We start from the raw sequence: 18,367 nt of genomic DNA on the forward strand, positions 1-18,367 counted from the left end.
CTGGGGCTCCCGGGGTGGTGCCCCAGTTGCCCCAGCCTACCTACAGGCCTGCTCTCACCATGAGAACAGCAACCTTCTTCCTCTTCCCTCTTTATGCCATCTAACATAAAGCTCCCCTTGCCTGCAATTACCTTCCTTTGTATGTCACTACTTCAGATGCCTTATGTATTTTATGAACACCAATCTTTCTCTGCGTTTGACAATGCTACTTTCTTTGGACTGTAACTTTCAGAATCTTCCAGATCCCATGGTCACTGCCCATGTGGGTAGGGGATTCTGGAGTTCCAATAAAAAAGTAACTCCAATAAGTTCTTGCTTTTCTTAAATCACAGGTGGTCTGCCATACCAAATCCTTTTCTCTAATCTGTAATCCATCCAAATGTTTTTGGAATTGCTACTTCCCAGCCTTTACCTTGTTCTTATGTCTTGAAAATCAGCATAAGAGATGGCAGTATTAAACAGGTTAAGCTTTTCCTGAGAAAATAAAGTGATAGGGGAAGATTTGATTTAATTTCCTATAATCAACTTGTTTTTAAAGGGACAGGAAGAAGACCAGAAATGGAGAAAATGTGGCAACTTTATACAGGCAGTCCTCTGCATCCAGATTCTGAAAATATCCCCCCCCCCCAAAAAAAATCCAAAAAGCATACTTTGATTTTGCCATTTTTTATAAGGACACCATTTTACTAAGGCACTATATGTAATACAACTTGAGCATCCATGATTCTGATATCCACACAGGGATCCTGGAACCCAATCCCAGCAGATACCAGGGGTCCACTGTATTTGACTTCCTCACTTAATAAGCCCTTGTCTAGCCAATTATGGCTAGATGAGGGCTAGCCTTGGCAGGGATAATGTCATATTCTGCCACTATAGACATACTTCAATGTATCTTGACATAGTAGATTTCTTGGCAAGATTTGTTCAGATGACGTTTGCCATTGTCTTCCCCTGAGGCTGTGAGTGTTTGACCTGCCTGAGGTCACCCAGTAGATTTCATGGCCCAGTTGGGTATCAAATTCTGGTCTACAGAGTTATAGTCTAACACATAAAGTACTACATCATGATGTAATCAATGGGAGAGTTGTACAGTTCCTGTCCCTAGATTAAGCCTTATGTATACCTTTCAGGGGGCTTATGGTCAGGAAGACCTGGGTTCAATTCCCCAATTGGCCATGAAGCCTTGGGAGACACTCACAGAGCTCCACAGTAAAGCTATGATTTTATGCATACCTCCCGAGAGTAAATCCCATTGAATCCAGGTGGGTTTATTAAGTCAACCAGTTTAAGTTTCTACCTTTTTTTGCTGATGATTCTATTGGAATGAGCAAAGGATATACAATAGAAATCTCTTGCCATGAATTCCATACACAGGGATCACAATAAACATGAAGCATGTTAGCACAGGTTTCAGTTCTACTGAGAAGTTTAAGTGGGTAGACAGTGTATTGTCCCAGGTCTTTTGACCTTTGCTCAATGGAAAATACACTTCCTGTTCAAAATTACTTATTGACTGGAGGCAGATAGAGAATTTTCTAGTTTCACACAACATAGCAGATGTACATTCTGATCCTGGAGAACAACATTCAAATATGAAAGTTGTTTGAACCACAGTACAGTATATACAATCCCTCAGCTATTTGCTTGAGGATTCTGGAAACTATATTATTAAAAAGTAACCTTTCCAAGTTCTACTGACCATTGCAGAGTTAAGAAAAAACAAGATGTGTCTAGAAATAAACCACCAAACTAAGGTTATGTGACAGTTAATTGACAGTGTTATGTCTACATACCTCAGAGTGATTTTTACCTAATTCGAATCCCATTTATTTCTGACATGAGTGGATTGGCCTCTTAATCCTACTCATTTCAGCAAGTCTTCAGCATGTGTGACATTTCTTGCATTCAGTGATCATGCAGATGTGACTGCATGCATATGTACCTTCAAGTTGCCTGCTGACTTAATGAAAACCCCATGAATTTCTTAGGCAAAGAATATTTAGAGGTGGTTTTGCCAGTTCCTTCCTCTGAATTCAAAGATATAGCCATGTCAGTCTGTAGAATCAGTACATGGAGATCTTGTAGCACCTTTGAGACTAACTGAAATAAATGACTTGGCAGCATGAGCTTTTGTAGTCTATGAAAACTCATGCTGCCAATTTATTTCAGTTAGTCTCAAAGGTGTTACAAGATCTCCCTTCCTCTGAAAGATAGCCTACAGCACCTGGTATTCACTGGCCATTTCCCATCAAAGTATTAACCAAGACTGACTCTGCTTAATTTCCAAGATCAGACACCCAGCCATATAATGTCTTTAACCTCTAATTTTTTAGTAGCAGCCTTCCCTAACCTGATACCTTCCTGATATGTTGGATTATAAAAGAGGTGGGCAACTGTAATACTTTACATGTTATTGTACTGTAGTTTTAGTCCCCAACCACTGATATGGACTAATGGGAATTGCAGTCCAGCAATAGTCACAAAACCAGTTTGCTACATTTGGGTTACAGCTTGTAGTCCATCACATCTGAGATTGAGATTGAGGAAGGCTAGTATAAAGCATTCACTTCATGCATGTTAAACATCGACAACATGAAAGAGCCAAAGGACATCTCATTCCATTCCACAGGGAGATGTTTCATTACATTAGCTTTGATGCTTCCATGTTGCTCCGTATTTTATTTTCAATTTGCACACCACCCAAATATATAGTTAGGTACCACATAGTAATGAAGGAATCTACATACAGAACAAGAACATATTTTTATTATACTCTTTATGTGTAACTTCAACTTTTTCCTCTTCATCACACAATCTTTGATCTGATTGTCAACAAGGAACTGCATAGGCTGTGGCTACATTTTATTTCACAAGTTGGGATACCAGTAGGAAAAGTTCTAAAAGGATATCTGAATATTCCAAAATTTGTACTTTAACAACAACAACAAAAAACCTGAAGGAAAATAATGAAATAAACTCCCCCCAATAAGCAATTTGTTTCCTCTTAGAATCAATGTAAATTAGATAGGTGTATTTGTTGCTTAACCTTTTTTCAGGTAGCCAAAAAGAAATAAAGTCACTGTGTTTAGGGCCCAAGTAGAAAGGTGAGAGAGGACTTTGAATATCATGGACCCATGGTCTAATTTCTGGCTAACTCTCTAGTCAAAATATAATACATATGGGCAATATGAATTTAGGATGAGATGGAAATTATAGGGAAAATGAAGAGAATCTGTTTTATCGGTACAGTGGTGTTTGTGTATGTGTGGTGGTGTGTGTGTAAGTGTAAGAGAGAGAGAGAAGCAAGTGCAAAACAAAGCTGGCCATCTCAGCCAAGCTGGATAATACCAAGGCACCAAGGTTGGACTGATGGCCCCACAATATTTGAGTGGGTTCAGTATATGCAGAGAAGGTGAAGGCCAGTGTCACCCAGAGCATATTAAGATTTTGATATTGGATCTTGTAGTCCTAATTTTCACTTCTGTAGAATTAATATGTGGCCTCAGGCTTTCAATCTCCCTTAGCATTCCATTCATAAAATGGGAAGAACAGTGTCTTACCTCAGAGGCTTATGATGGTGGTGGTATTGGTAGTAAAAACAATACCAATCATGCGTCACGTTGCAAGTTTAGAAGTGCTGTATAAGTTATATATATTGACAACAATAGAGGCATCAGTCTTCTAGGTAAAGTCTCAAATGGCTATCTCTATAGCAACCCCAGCCCTTAGATCCATTTCTGTGTAGTTGTACAAAACAGTTGTAGTGTTGGATGGTCTGATGACAGTGACAGATAGTTTCTACCTCCCACTGCAATCATGTTTGCAAATATTATTTGGAAAGGTGAGTTACTTGTACCTTACTCTGTATCAACAGAACTGAGGAGTAACTTAATAAAAGATCAGCACTGATCCATGTGCAACATGGGTGAATGTGCAACAAGCTTATTCTTCATTTAGATCAGGGCTAGCTTGGCTGCAATGTTTAAAAGCATATCCCTTCAGATTAGACCATTCTGATACTTGACAATGGTTTTCTGATACATGACCTGTAGGGTATCTTCAAAGAGGTGCAAGGGGACTAGGACCTAAAACAAGGGTGACCAAGAAGTTGGAATCTTAGTTTTCATCATCTTTGTCCTTTGCGCCATGCTTCAAGATACGGGTGAATTCCACATAGTTGAAGTTGCCTTTCTTATCAATGGGGGCTTCTCGGTACATCTCATCAACTTCTTCATCTGTGAACCGGTCACCCATGGTGGTGAGGAGTTCACGCAGATGGTCTTCATGAATGAACCCTGTATGAGAGACAAGGGGCAGAGAAAAGGGAAAAGAAGAAGAGAAACTAGCTCTAAAATATGCTTTAGTTATGATTGGTGAACATTCATTTTCAGGGATAGTGCATTGTAACATAAAGTGAGCTGAGGTTTCATAAAGTCAGGTGGAACCTAAGGTGGGGCACTTTTTAGGTGCTATGGAGAATTTCTTGCCAGAACTTGGAAAGTGATATCTTTGGACTACAACTCCCTGAATCTCCCAACCAGTATGGATTGTGGCGGGGGGGGGGGGGGGGGTTGGGGAATGGGGTTAAAAAAAGAGAAAATTTTCCCAAGGTCTGTTTCTAACTGGCTTTTGCCCTTTGTCCAGTTTAGAAGACACATTTTCTACACAGGACCAAAGCTGTATGGAAAAGAACTCCAATCACCTCTGGATTTTTTTTTTTAAAAAAACATCAGTTTAACTTTATCAGAATTACTAGAAAGGCTACTGGGAAACTGTTAACTTCCACTCCTTGGTGATGTCTTGTTGTGGATGACCAAGTGAAAAGGAACTGAAAATGCTATAGGCTGGCAAAGTGCTCTGGATAATATCTAGACTATCTGAATTAAAAGTGTGGAATCATAAAGCTTTATCCTTTGGATCCAATAAATATTTTAGTAACAAAGCTAGAAACCTAATCTTCACAGTCTAACTTTTGTTTGCATTCTTTGTTTATCAGCAATGAGCAAAAATACTGTGCAAGGTATACATACAAAAAACAAAAACAAATACAATACACAAATGTCTAAGGAAGCTTATACACTTAAGATTTCAGTAGTAAATTTTTAGTCAGGACTTGCCAAAAATGCATTAATTTACAAGGTGCCTTAATGAAATATATGTAAATCTCTTTTCTTATGCCTGTTCTCTTAGACATGTTTGGTAACAATCAGAAGTCTGTACAGGACAGTTGGATATTAGCTCTGAGATAATCTTCTCATTAAAAAGAGTGGTAAGTATGAGCTGATTTTAGAATGAAGTAGTTTCTTTACCATCTAAAACAGATGTGAGGAACTACTGGCCTTAATGATATTGTGGGACTCTAACTTCTAGCACCCCGGCCAGCATAGCCAATAATCAGAAATAATTGGAACTGAGATTCCACCTCAACATTAGGAAGAACTTCCTGACAGTAAGGGCTGTCCGACAGTGGAACACACTCCCTCGGAGTGTGGTGGAATCTCCCTCTTTGGAGGTCTTTAAACAGAGGCTAGATGGCCATCTGCATGGGATGCTTTGATTTGGATTTTCTGCATGGCAGGGGGTTGGACTGGATGGCCCTTGCGGTCTCTTCCAACTCTATTATTCTATGATTCTATGATTCCGTCCAAAGATACTCTACCCCAGGCTACAGGGTAGTCAGTGACTTTCTTCTCACTTGAGAGCTGTTACTTCTATCTTAGGTCTTCATCTGTGCTCTTGGATCAAGAGCATTAATTTGTTCAGAACCTAGAAAACTTCCTTTTTTGACTTACACCTTCTCAGAATCCCACAACCAGAACAGTCAGTGGCCAAGCTAGCCAAATGGATTCTGGAGATGTACTCCCAAAAAGTAGATCCCTCTCTTGCTCTGAACTGACTCCAACATGAACTGTTCTCTGTTTATTGACCCAGCACTGAAGCTTCTTCTTACTAATGTATGTGCTGCCTAAAATGTAGTTAGTTTGCTTTTTTATATTTAACCTACTTGCAAAACCAGTGATCTCATATAATTCACTTCCTCCCTTCCAATTAACTTGCTTCTCCATTTTTAAAGGAATGCATTACTGTGAGTAGCATCTAGATTTCATGTTGCTGGGGAAAGAAGGGAGAGGATTCAACCAATTAATTTTTCCCCTCCCTCCTCCTTCTCCTCTTTCCCCCCTCCTCACTTTGGGAATATCCTAGGATCAACCTGATAATTTCTCACTATCTGGCAGATTCTAACTTGAATGCCTGCCTAATATTTTCTCATGTTCTGTCTGAAGACTGTAATTAATGAAGCCTTGAACATCAGCCATTCCTCCATTTTTCCTGTGTTTCCCACCTGGCCTGATCAAGTGTTCTGGAAAACTTGAAGGCTCGTTCAGTATTTTGTAACATTTGAGCTGGCCTGAGAAAGGTATTACTGTACTACAGTATGGTTTTGGGATTTAAAAAAAATATTTATTTATTTATCCTTGAGGCTATGGGGTGGTGGAGCAACAAGACTACCTTCACTTTGTATTGTTCTTTTGTTTATATCAGGGGTGGTCAACTGTGTCCCAGCAGATTTCCCCCCCCCCCCCCAGCAACATAGTACCAATAACATCCATAGTTCCATATAAAGAAATCTAAAACCCAAAAGAAAAGATCCCTGCTCTGTAGTAGGAATTCTCTTGGTAATTTACACGGTTGCTTGGACACTTGAGAAGGAGGTAATCCAATACCTCCTTATGTAATGATTGCTTCTTGGCTGTAGAATGGCTGCCAAACAGTTGAGGCACAGCTCTACTCCCATAATCAAAAAGTGAGCTCAACAGTACCCTTGCCAAGATGATTGGACCTCTGGCTAAGTATCATGACAGAGCTTTATGCTACTTGAACATTAACTACTAGTTTCTCAAGAGAGAAACTTGCAAGAGAGGACACAAACAGACAGAGGTAAAGCTAAAAGAATTTTGCCCAAGTGGTACTTGGACCCATTTTCAAAGACCATAAGAAGGACCATGATGGATCAACATTATGTTCATCCCATAGTTGCTTAGGGGAAGCCACTAGAAGAACACAAGTAGAACAGCACCCTCCATTTTATATTTTGGAGTACTGTGAACAAGGAAGAGCCTTCCAAAGCCTGGACCTCTTGTGAAGAAAAAACAACACACTTTTGGTTCATGAATGCCATGATATAACTTTACAGCTGTACTGAAAATTGGAAGCCAGGATGCATCCTTGAGATGAGAGATAGGATAAGAATGTTTTACTCCCTTGGGCTGGAATTAATAAAAGTTTGAAAATAACATAGTACCCAGAACATCCCCCAGTAACATAATCTTTGAAAATGAGAGTTTATCTCCCAGCTGTCCAGCTATGAAATAATACAGAAGCATAGCCGTTAACAAATTATTTTTAAAATGTTTTGTGGGAAAAGATGGCTTTCACATTTCCTTTATTACTTTATGGCTTTTTTCACACATCAATGTTAAAATTTAAACTTTCATTGTGGGAGGGGAATATGTTTATTCAAAATTTATTTTAGTCTTTTTTCCAAAGATAAAAACATCTCATGTTCCCTGCTTCAATTAAAAGCTGGATGATAGATTTATGGTCTCTGACTTGGTGAACCAGGGAAAACCTCTGGGTGCCAAGAGATGGCATTGAAGTTTGGATAATGGAAATCTGGAAGGTATTTTACAATTAAAAGGGGGAGATCAAACAAGAAGTTTGCTAAAGTTATGATCCAATAATTACTCAATATAGAACTAGTTTTAATTGGAGAGATGCTTCACTCAACTGGAAGAAACAGAAGCTTTGGGCATCTTACTAGATGCAAAGGGTTTAATATATCTTTGCTTGGGAAAAAAAGATGATAGAATGGGTCGCTGGTTATCACTTTCTGCTCTGCTCTGATAATTTTAGCTGCTTGACCTGCTGGCCTGCAACCTTTTTAAAAACGCACCTGGATAGCACATCTTCTAAGGGGAGAAATAGTTTCTCTTGAATTTTTCTCTTCATTTTTGCTGCCAAAACTCCCCATGATAGGCCTTGATGATTTTATCACCTTGGGTTTTCTAAACTTTTATGAATTATTTTTAAGCATTTTTGGAAATTTAAAAAACAAAGAAGCTTTAAAATATTTTTGTGACCTTTTCATTGAAACCATCCAAGAATTCAAATCTCTACACTTCAATGGTAAATTTGCATTTCTCTTATAGTTTTGAATTTAGACTGCCTAAATCGAGGTTAGGTGGCCTAGGTTGGGTGCTAGATTTCTCTTACATCCTATTTGCCATCCATTATCACTTGATTAAGTAATGTAATTAGCTTTTATGTTTCACTTGTTTGTTATTGTTTGCTTCGGCTGTTATGCTTTATCTTTACGGTTATTGTAAATACAAGGTATATTGGACTTTCAATGTTTTGATGAAGATCCATCAATTTGTCTTATTATTTTATTTTTAGTGTGCTTTTGGCTTAATGGTAACTGTCAATGGGGCAAATAAAAATGCAGGTATTCCTAAGTTAACGAAGCCTTTGACAAAGAAGCTTCTTTTTACAAAGTCTTTTTATGCCTCTACCTTTCCACTTTGTCCTCTGTTTAACTGGAAGTCTTTTAGTAGTATCAGCAGTGGGAAAATGGTGAAGGAGTGCTGGAGAAAAAGATTTTCTAGTATTGGGCTGCAGCAGCATGTGTGCAGTGAACAATGCAATAAAGCTTGACCTGGAAAAAGCAGGATTCAAATCCACCCTATCCTGCTGTAATTCTGTATGGCTGACTACAACAGGCAAGGTAAATGGTTGCCTTCAGGATCCCTTACTGAGCATATGTGAACAGGAAAACAGAAAAAGAGCAGGTAAGTGTGGCTCACCACTAGCCCCAGCATGTTAAAAAGGCAAAGATCTGTACTTTTAGCCACCAAAATGGAATAAAAGTGTTACTGGTGACTGAAAAAGACATCCCAGATATCATTTTGGAAGAAGCTTTCAAGTGGTCTCTAGAAAGTTCAAAAGGTTTTTGTTTACTTATGCAAGGCTTACTTGACCTGGTTGTTTCATTTCACACATGGATATTGTTTGGAATAAAAAGTTTGCTGAAACATGTTGAAGTGTAGTTTCTATGTGTGATGCAGGAACCTATTCTTTCCATGCCTTTCTACCTCTGGTACCAAATGTTCTGTTAAAGAAGTATGTCCAGACACATATCTACTTTGTAAATGTTAAGTGAGGTATACCTGTAATAGGAATAAATAACTCATTTTCCAAAGATAGTGTGCTAATCAGATGCATTCTTCAAAGACATAATAACTGAGAACCTTGTATTGTATTGGAACATAACTTAGGAAATTTTACTTTTTTGAACAGTATCCTCCATTGGCCATGCCGGTTGGGGGATTCTGGAAGGTACAGCCAATTAGCTTAGCTTACACTTTGTAAACCGCTTAGGGAATGCTTAAGTGCACTTATAAGTGGTATAGAAATGTACTTGCTATTGCTATTGCTACAGTCCAAAAAGTTAACATTTCCAAAGTGTGCAGTGGAGAGATGATCTGCATACCTGTGGCCTCCTCATCAAAACAGGCAAAAGCATTGCGGATGACATCTTCTGGATCAGTGCCATTCAGCTTCTCTCCAAACATGGTGAGGAACATGGTGAAATTGATGGGTCCAGGAGCTTCACTCATCATGCCTTCCAAGTACTCATCAGTGGGATTCTTCCCTGAAAAATGTAGATGGGTGGGCGGTTAGCACTTGGTTTCCATGCCCTTGGTTCTTGAAGGCTCAACCTTAAGACCACTGTTAGAGCTTTAGTGCATTATATCATTTTGGTGGTGGTAGGGAATTCTAATGCACTCTATGCAAGACTGCCTTTGGAAAGTGCTCAAAAACTTCAGCAGGTTCAAAATCCCATGCTGGCGGCAGGAGATATATAACCTGTAACACCCTTGTTGAAAAAGCTTAACAGGCCATGAGTCTGTTTCTGGACAGAATTCAAAGTACTGGTTCTTAACTTTAAAGTCCTATATGGCTTGAGCCCAGGCTATCTGAAAGATAGTATCTCCCTATATGAAACTATGTTTTAAGATCTTTGTGGGAGGGCTTTCTCTTGGTCCCAAAACATCACAGGAATGTTTGGTGAGGACATGAGAGTGGCTCCATCTTACAAAATCATGGGATTTGTAGTATGGCGAGGTGTTCTGAACTCAGTGGCTGCTCCCAGGCTTTGGAACTTCCTCTCACAACAGTTTAAGTTGGCTCTCTCTGTGCCCTCTTTCCACTGGCAGGCAAACAACTTTCCTCAAAAACAGGCTTTAGTTCTTCACCCATGTAGCAGACACTTCTTTGAATGGGGTGTGCTGAGCTTTTATCCTCTTTATTATGTTTAAATGGGTTTTAAACAGTTAACCTGGTGCCTTTAACAGAATTTGTGTTTGTTTTTTAAAACTCAGATACAATAAAATTTTAAATGTACCTTGTTTTTATTTGTCATAAATCATGTTGGGTTCCATATTAAGAAAAAGGTAGGATATAAAATAAAACAAGTAAAATGTATTAGATTTGCCACTGATCCACTGCTATATTCTTAGTTTACGAAGCAGGAGCATATGCTCAGATGTTTCCAACCATTAACTAATCTGTATTATGTACAGAGTTGGAAGTGAGATCATTTCTAGCATTAAACATATCTTTTAAACATAAACCACATTTTCATACATATATCTTGAACCATATGAAAAGTTCATTTTTCTCCTCAAGAGATATGTATTGGAGAGTATAAATGTACCACTACTAGTAGTAGTACTGCTAATAATATTTATTCCTTACCCACTTCTCCCCATGGATTGACAATTAACTGAAAACATCAGTTAAAAACCCATCACTTAAAACACACATCAATTTAAAAGAACAAGATGTACACATATTAAAACTGCACTTTTGAAATTCAGAATTTAAAATTCAGAATTTAAAAATAATCTGGATAAGCTTGCTGGAAGAGACTGGTCTTTAATGCTCTTTTCAATTTGGACAGCATATTCAGCTGTCAAGTCTCTTCCTGCAGGTCATTCCACAGTCTAGGGGCGGTGAAGAAAACATCCTCTGGTTGAGAGTTGCTAACCTAGTCCTTGCTGACTGGAATGTATGTGCACCAGAGGACCTGAGTGTATGGGGCAGATTATATGGGAGGAGGTGATCCTGTAAGTAACCTGGATCCAAACCATGCAGAACTTTAAAGGTAATAACCAACACTGTGTGCCTTACTGCAGGCAGCATCTTTATCTGAATATGACAGCTCACACTGAGAAAACATATAAAATCCAAAAATCTTATGAAAATTGATCCCTTAGATCATGTGCATATCCCCAGATTTGCCTTGTATCTGAACCTCTCCAATAATGCATAATTCCAGCTTAGATTCATTGATGCTCTGAGTGTAGCACAAGCTGATGCTACAAACATATGGTATCTCTGGAACAGAGACTGAGGCTTCACATCACGTTTTTATTAATTATTTGTCCTTCCTACACAAAGCCATAACAGCACAACCCTATACATATACTGAAAAAGTAAGTCCCATTCTATTTGATGGGATTTACATGCTGCTGCTTCCCATATTTATCATCATCATCATCACCACCTTTATTTATTATATCATTCTTTCCCCCTAAAACTGGTACTCAAAGTGGCTTACAATTTGCAGCTAAGCCATTCTGCCAAAATATAGAACAAGAGAATGAAAGAAATGCTCTTGAAAAGCTACCTCTACTGGGCTTTGCCTTTCCCCTCCTTGTCATCCAACATTCATCCCACCAGACTTCATGATGGGTCTATTCACACTACACAGTTATATCACCTCAATACCACTTCAACTGCTATGGCTCCATCCAATGGAATCCTGGGATTTATAATTGGTGAAGGACCTGAATTTTACTCCTGTAGTTCAGAGGCCTGGACTACAGCTTGCTAGTTGGGAATTTGGAACACCTCACAATACTTCAAATCCCATAGTCCTGTAAAATGGAGCCATGGCAGATAAAAGTACTATCAAATGGCTATAATGGTGCAGTGTGGATGCACCCAAATATTAAGAACTAATTCCTAGGTTTCCTTCTTTTCCTTTTGCCTCTCTATTCTATTTTTCATTTGTATTATGCCTTTTGTATTATGACTTGTTACCCTGAAGTAAGTCACTGTGAAAGCTCCTCCAGCTGTAGAACAGAATACAAATTAAAATAAAAAATAAAATAAAAAAATGGCTACTGGAATGCAGTATAGGTTAGCCTTTGGTTACAGGATAAAACTATGGGATAACATTTATTTCTTTATTTACTTATATATTTATTAGATAGCATTGGATAATTTCATCACCAGAAATAATCCAAAGGGTGGGGGGAAATGACCAAAAGCTTTCTCAGCAGCTCAGATCAGTTAGCGTGGCTGTATCCTAGCAATGGGGTCCTAAATATGTTAAAGGCACCAGATCCTATCTGATCATGGAAACAAAGACGGTTCAGCCCTGGCTAGTTACTTGGATGGGAGATCACTAAAGAATACCAGGTGCTGTGGGCTGTATTTGAGAGGAAGGAACTGTCAAAAACACCTCTGAGTATTTCTTGCCTAAGAAAACCCTGTGAAATTCACAAGTTGACAGGTGATTTTGAAGGCATGTAAGCGTGTGCACAGATACAAACACACAAGCATTGTGAGGTTTGCTCCTTTCTTTCTACAAGAGAACAGTAACAGAAATCCTGGATATAAACATGGGAGATTATCAGACGGGGAAGAAAAGCCAGGAATAAAAGGCATACTCCCAGCATATTTGCACCAGATTTTCAGACACATCGTGTTCATCCAGGACTTCTCCCATGAAGATCCAGGAATGCTCCTGCAACCAAACCATTCCCAAGACTTAACTGTGTAATTATGCTGGGACTATGCCTTTTACTCCCAACTCCCCCCCCCCCCTTGATAATCTCCATTATAATATAGTCCAGCTAAGCAAAGGCAATAAAATGGTAGCTTCTTCTCTCAAACAAAGGTGAATGCTCCTCTTGCTAGAGGCCTTCCCCATAAATTGCCCATAAAACTAATTCCTGGAGATATGGCTTAGGAAATCAACAGGATTAGTCAGAAATCTGCAAAGTAGTGAATCAGGAATGGCAGGCTGGAAGGGAAGCAAGGGGGAGAAACTGCCAAATAACTATGACTTGCAAATAAACAGAGGAAATCCCAGTCTGCTCAGCATGACTGTGTGTTTGTCTGCAGGATCCCCATTTCTGATTGGATTACTTGTCTCAAGTAGCTCAGCTTTAAACCAGGAGAAAACAGATTCCATATGCCTATCCACAAGTGTAAAAACCACAAGTTGCCCTCTTGTGGTCATCTGTACAAATGCTGCTCTTTTTAATACATCCTTTGCTATGTTTTACCCCACAACTATACTGTCCTTTGTTGTTGCTGCTGTTGTGATCCTAAAGCAAACTTATCACAGGGTTTTCAAAAAGGGCTCCTTGTTGAGATGCAAGTGGACTTTAAATTTCCTGAACTTTGAAAAATCTCCCTATTGCTGCATGCCCAGCCTGCCTGCAAAAAATATCCTCCCCATCATAACATCTTTACTAAGGACTGAAACAACATACAGGCATCTGACCAACATCTCCAAATGATTTTTCCCCTCCTGTTTGCTTTGTAACATCTTGCCTGATGAAGAAGTCCATGAAGCTTCGAAAGCTTGCAACAAGTATATTGTGTTGGCCAATAAAGATATCACTGATGGAGTTTTGTTTGTAAAATCCTCACAATTAGAATGGATGTACATGAAGGATCTCCATAAAGTCCTCAGGTGTACAGACATATCATTAAAAAACAAAGTCAGAATCATCCAGACCATAGTACTTCCAGTTTCTGTGTACTAGTATGAAAGCTGGATGGTGAAAAGGGAAAATTAACTCATTTGAAATGTGCTGGAGAAGAGTTCTGTAGTTACCATGTGCTGCTAAAAAAAATATTGAATGGATCTTAGAGCAAATCAAGACAGAATTCTCCCTAGAAGTGAAGATGACTAAACTGTGGCTGTCACACTTTGGAAATAGCACAAGACAACAGATGATGATGCTGTCAATCTCCAGCTGCCAGTATCCCCTCACCACTAGCTATGCTGGCTAGGCGCTATTGGGAGTTACAATCCCACTACATATGTGAGGCCACATGTTCTCCATCCCTTTCTGCAGGAATGGGAATAATTCTAATTCATTCATTTTTATAGTTACAGCCTACTCTGTATCATGAGAGATCAGAGCAGTATGGTTACTAGGTTGGATCTAGGATGGGGCCCTTGTAAATTTCATCCTAATTGTGGAGCAGAATAAGGTATTGTAAATCTCTGGCAAGCAGGATAAAGGTAACTGCCCTCCATAACCTTCTAAAATACAAGTTTCTGCTACACTCTTCCCATCCCAACATGGCTCTTGCCTCCCTGGTGGAGTATGAGGGAAGGGGGCATCTTGTTGCTAGGGTCTCTGCCCCACTCTCCTGCACACCCCACTGGCAAGCAATAGCTATTAGGCACCATGCTATACCAGCTTGGGCTGAAATGGCATGTAACGCAATGTTGCTTTGTTACCAAGAGATGCCAGCATGTCATGCAGATCTTCTTTGTCAATGAACCCATCACGATTTTGGTCTATCATATTGAAAGCCTCCTTGAATTCCTGGATCTGTGACTGGTCAAACATGGCAAAGACATTGGAGGTGGCACGCTGAGGACGCTTCTTGGTGGTCTTCGCCTTGGCTCGCTTGCTGGACATCTTGGCAGATTTGGGTTGACCTGGGGGTTAAAAACAACAGTTGGATTGCTATAGCAAAAGTCCAAGCAGATCAGACTTTTGGGGCAACTAGAAGTCCTGTTCCCAACAATTCCCTCACCCTCATGCTTTTATAGAGTTCTGAATTTCTACTTTCCAGGCGTGTGCAACCTACGTTGTAATCCTATCTACAATTTCTTTTGGAGCAGAGCTTGGGAAAGTGACTTTTATTTTTGGATTACCAAAATATACCCAACACAACAGGCCCAATTATATACTCAATATACAGCCAGCACAACAGACCATGGGTTCCATTAGCCATGCTGGCTGGGGGATTGTGGGAGTTTTAGTCCAAAAAATTATTTTTGAAGCTCTCTTTGGACTGGGGTAGAAACAGACAAAATTCAATTTGAGCTTTTTGTTAGAGAAGTATGAATTTCATACTCCCCGGACTGCTTGCAAGACAAAGCAAACTTTGCATTTGAAATCAGTATATTTACAAGGGTTGTGCTATATTTAAGAGAAAATAAAATGCACACAAAAGTGTGTAAATATTTTTAAAATATGAATGGTTAAAAATACTTTTAAAATACTTTAGTCAGTAGGGGACATATAGTTGGATTTCCTTGCAAGAAAGGGAAAACAAGTCTCACAAGCAGATACAAATTAAGGGTGAAAATGCAGGCAGTAGTCAGAGAAAAAGATGAAAAAGTTTTGACATGCTTGGGAATGTGGAAGGTAAGGGGGCTTTAAAGGTGTGTGTGTGTGGTTGTTAACTGCCTTCAAGTCAACCTCGACCAATAGTGACCCTATGAATGAGAGAATTCTAAGTTATCCTATCTTCAACAGCCCTGCTCAGGTTTTGCAGACTCAGGCCTGTGGCTTCCTTAATTGAATCTAATAATCTATTATTAGTCTTTCTCTTTCTCCTGCCCTCTACCTTGTCAAGCATTACTTTTTTATATAGTGACTCATGTCTTCTCATGATACAACCAAAGTACAACAGCCTCAATTTACTCTTCTTGGCTTCTAGTGAGAGCTCAAGCTTGGTTTGACCTAGGACTAGATCTCTCAGTCACTCTCTCTTTCTCTCATTTATGTCAATAAGCTTTATATTCTGAGGTCATCCTATATATCCTACAGCAGCCATGGAATGTTGAAACATCAGCTATGAAAAAGATTTCTCTAACAATCCCACCTCTGTGGAGAGCATTATGGCATCTTAAAGACTAATGAATTTACTATGGCAGTGTCTTCCTCACCCCTGTACTCTCTCCAAATGCATGATGGACTTGGTGAATTTAGAATTTATTGTCCAAAAAAGTAATCTTTCCAAGCTTTGGCTGGTGGGGGGGGGGGGGATCTTCCATATGAGACTTCCAAGAATTTGTCATATCCTGCCTCCCCCATCACAATCTAATCTTTTCGTAAATAAGTCTTGATACGGAGGAAGGTAAACTAGTAAAGTCAACAGGTGGAATAGCAAGAGGTGGTAAAGACACACAACATTTCTGCTCAATGATATCTGCCAAGCAACTGTTAAAAGCACAGACTAGCAGAAGAAAAAAAGGAGTTGGCAACCTTATTACCTATTCCCACTCCAAGAGCCTTCCCTGTGAATGAACAACCCACAGTTAGTTAACCAACTTTCTTTGATTTTATTTGCACAAAGAAAGGCTCACAAATGACCACAAGATCTGCGCCTACTGGAGGAAAAGCAGGAAATTAGTTATCTGTTCCTAGCAGATTCCAAACATTCCATCTCCCTCCCCCTCATGCTCTTTGTCCATCTGGGCAAGATCTGTGTGCTTTCCCTGAACTACAACTTTCTAAGAAGAATTGTTAAGGGGATGAGTTTGAGGTTCCCAGCTCGTCAAGGGAAGAGGAAGATGTACAAGATTCTGTCTATCAAGGTGTCCACATCCCCTTTTCAACAGAGATATTTAAAGGGTCATCCTGCCCAAATCTAATACAACAGTAATGAATTATAAGGAGTGAGAAGAAAGGCCTTAATGTTGCCCATTGGCACATTTAGGGCCTGTACAGCAGGGTTGACAAGTGGATACACAGTTCACAATCTGCCATACCTGCCATCATTTCACAGGTGAAAACCAGGACAACTGAGGCGAAGCAGCATCAGAATATAGTCAAAAATAGCAAAGGTTATTCAAAAGGGCAAGAACACACAAGCTAGGGCAGGGTGCAGCAGTTTGGTTTTGCCTGAGCCTACTAGGAATGGCAAGATTCTGGCCCTTCCTCTCCTCTGGTGAGTTAAATGAATGCAAACTACATTCCCACTTTGAACTGAGTTTGCAGCAAATGAAGCAAACTGAGGAAAGTGAGAGGATGAGAAACTGGGACATATTAAAAGCAGCTGAAAAAGTGAGACAACAGATTAATCAACACTTGTTTCTACCAAATTGGAACAGTTGGAAGGTATGGTCCTTCCTGCTATGATGAGTAACGTGGCCACATGGAACAAATAACTAGGTTTTTATATTTTTAATAATAGTGTGGAAGAGCTAATTTCAGCAATAAATTATATTTACTATTCATTATATTTACCATATTATTTTCTCCGCAGCCTAATTGTAGGGCCAGGATTGAAGTAAGGGTTGCTTATTTGGAGGTGGGCAGAAAGCAGTGAACTTTTGTGTATTGAATACCTAAGAGCATGACCAAAAAACATATTCTAATGTTGGTGGAGTGTCCCCCTCTCAATCTCAATCCCAGCCCCACCCGCCCCAGAAGACAACTGATTCAGTTTCATCATTTTTATAAGCCAGATAGAAAAAGTCATTACTGTCTGGCCCTCATTTGTATTTCCCTTAAGAATGCTGTTTTGAAAGTTCAGTTACAGCCTGAAAGATGGCTGAGCAAATATTTGTGTCTTTTCACCAAAAGAATGGTGGTGGGGGGGTCTGGAGGGTCCCCACCAACTATGTCAACTTCTCTTAAAAGTTGGAGGATTTGTTTAGCTCAAGGAAGTTTGAGAAGCTGGATAACTTGAGGCACATTTTCACCTGTGTCTCTTGGTGCTAAAGTGAAAGAACCCAAGGTTTTGAGTGAATAAGTCAAGGTTTTATTTAGAAGTACACAAGAGTGCAACCAAACAAACAATAGTAATTCAGACAGACACAGAATTCAGAGTTAACAAAAATGGAAGTATGGAGATTGGATAGTGGAGTTTTAGGGGTACAGAGGGGTGATAGTTACCTGTCCAGAAGAAGAGACAATGGAAAGCCAAAGCGGCTCACTAAGGTTTGAGGGAGACGCAGGGAGTGGAAAAATCTCTCTGTGCACACCAGGGGGCTAGGTTTAGAACTGATATTTATACCAGGGATCCTAAACTCAAGGGGTGTGCTATCTTGCACTGTAACAAAGACCTGATCCCCTTCCCAGGAATTGACGACGGGATTCCAGATTGGTTGATGTCTTTAACTTTAGGGTTACTGGTTCAGCCCAATGAGACCTCCTTTGTCTCTCAGTGTAAGAGGATATGCAGAGGGCTGGGGGAGAAAGGAGCGATCAGCACACCCATTTAGCTTTGATTGCAGCATTGCCTGGGT

At 39.6% G+C, this 18,367-nt stretch overlaps 1 protein-coding gene across 1 annotated transcript in view; it reads right to left on the minus strand.

Moving 5' to 3' along the window:
* Positions 1 to 2,747: 2,747 nt before the first annotated feature.
* MYL9 (myosin light chain 9) overlaps positions 2,748 to 18,367 on the minus strand; it is a 38,245-nt gene continuing 22,625 nt past the window's right edge. Inside the window, exons 2-4 of the mRNA XM_042465873.1 lie at positions 14,618 to 14,821; positions 9,554 to 9,715; positions 2,748 to 4,298 (exon numbers count right to left, since the gene is read on the minus strand). Of these exons, the coding sequence (XP_042321807.1) occupies positions 4,120 to 4,298; positions 9,554 to 9,715; positions 14,618 to 14,801 (525 nt within the window). The 5' untranslated portion in view covers positions 14,802 to 14,821 and the 3' untranslated portion in view covers positions 2,748 to 4,119. The remainder of the gene's footprint in view (positions 4,299 to 9,553; positions 9,716 to 14,617; positions 14,822 to 18,367) is intronic.

The sequence above is a fragment of the Sceloporus undulatus genome, chromosome 4, assembly GCF_019175285.1.
Source record: "Sceloporus undulatus isolate JIND9_A2432 ecotype Alabama chromosome 4, SceUnd_v1.1, whole genome shotgun sequence".
NCBI lineage: Eukaryota > Metazoa > Chordata > Lepidosauria > Squamata > Phrynosomatidae > Sceloporus > Sceloporus undulatus.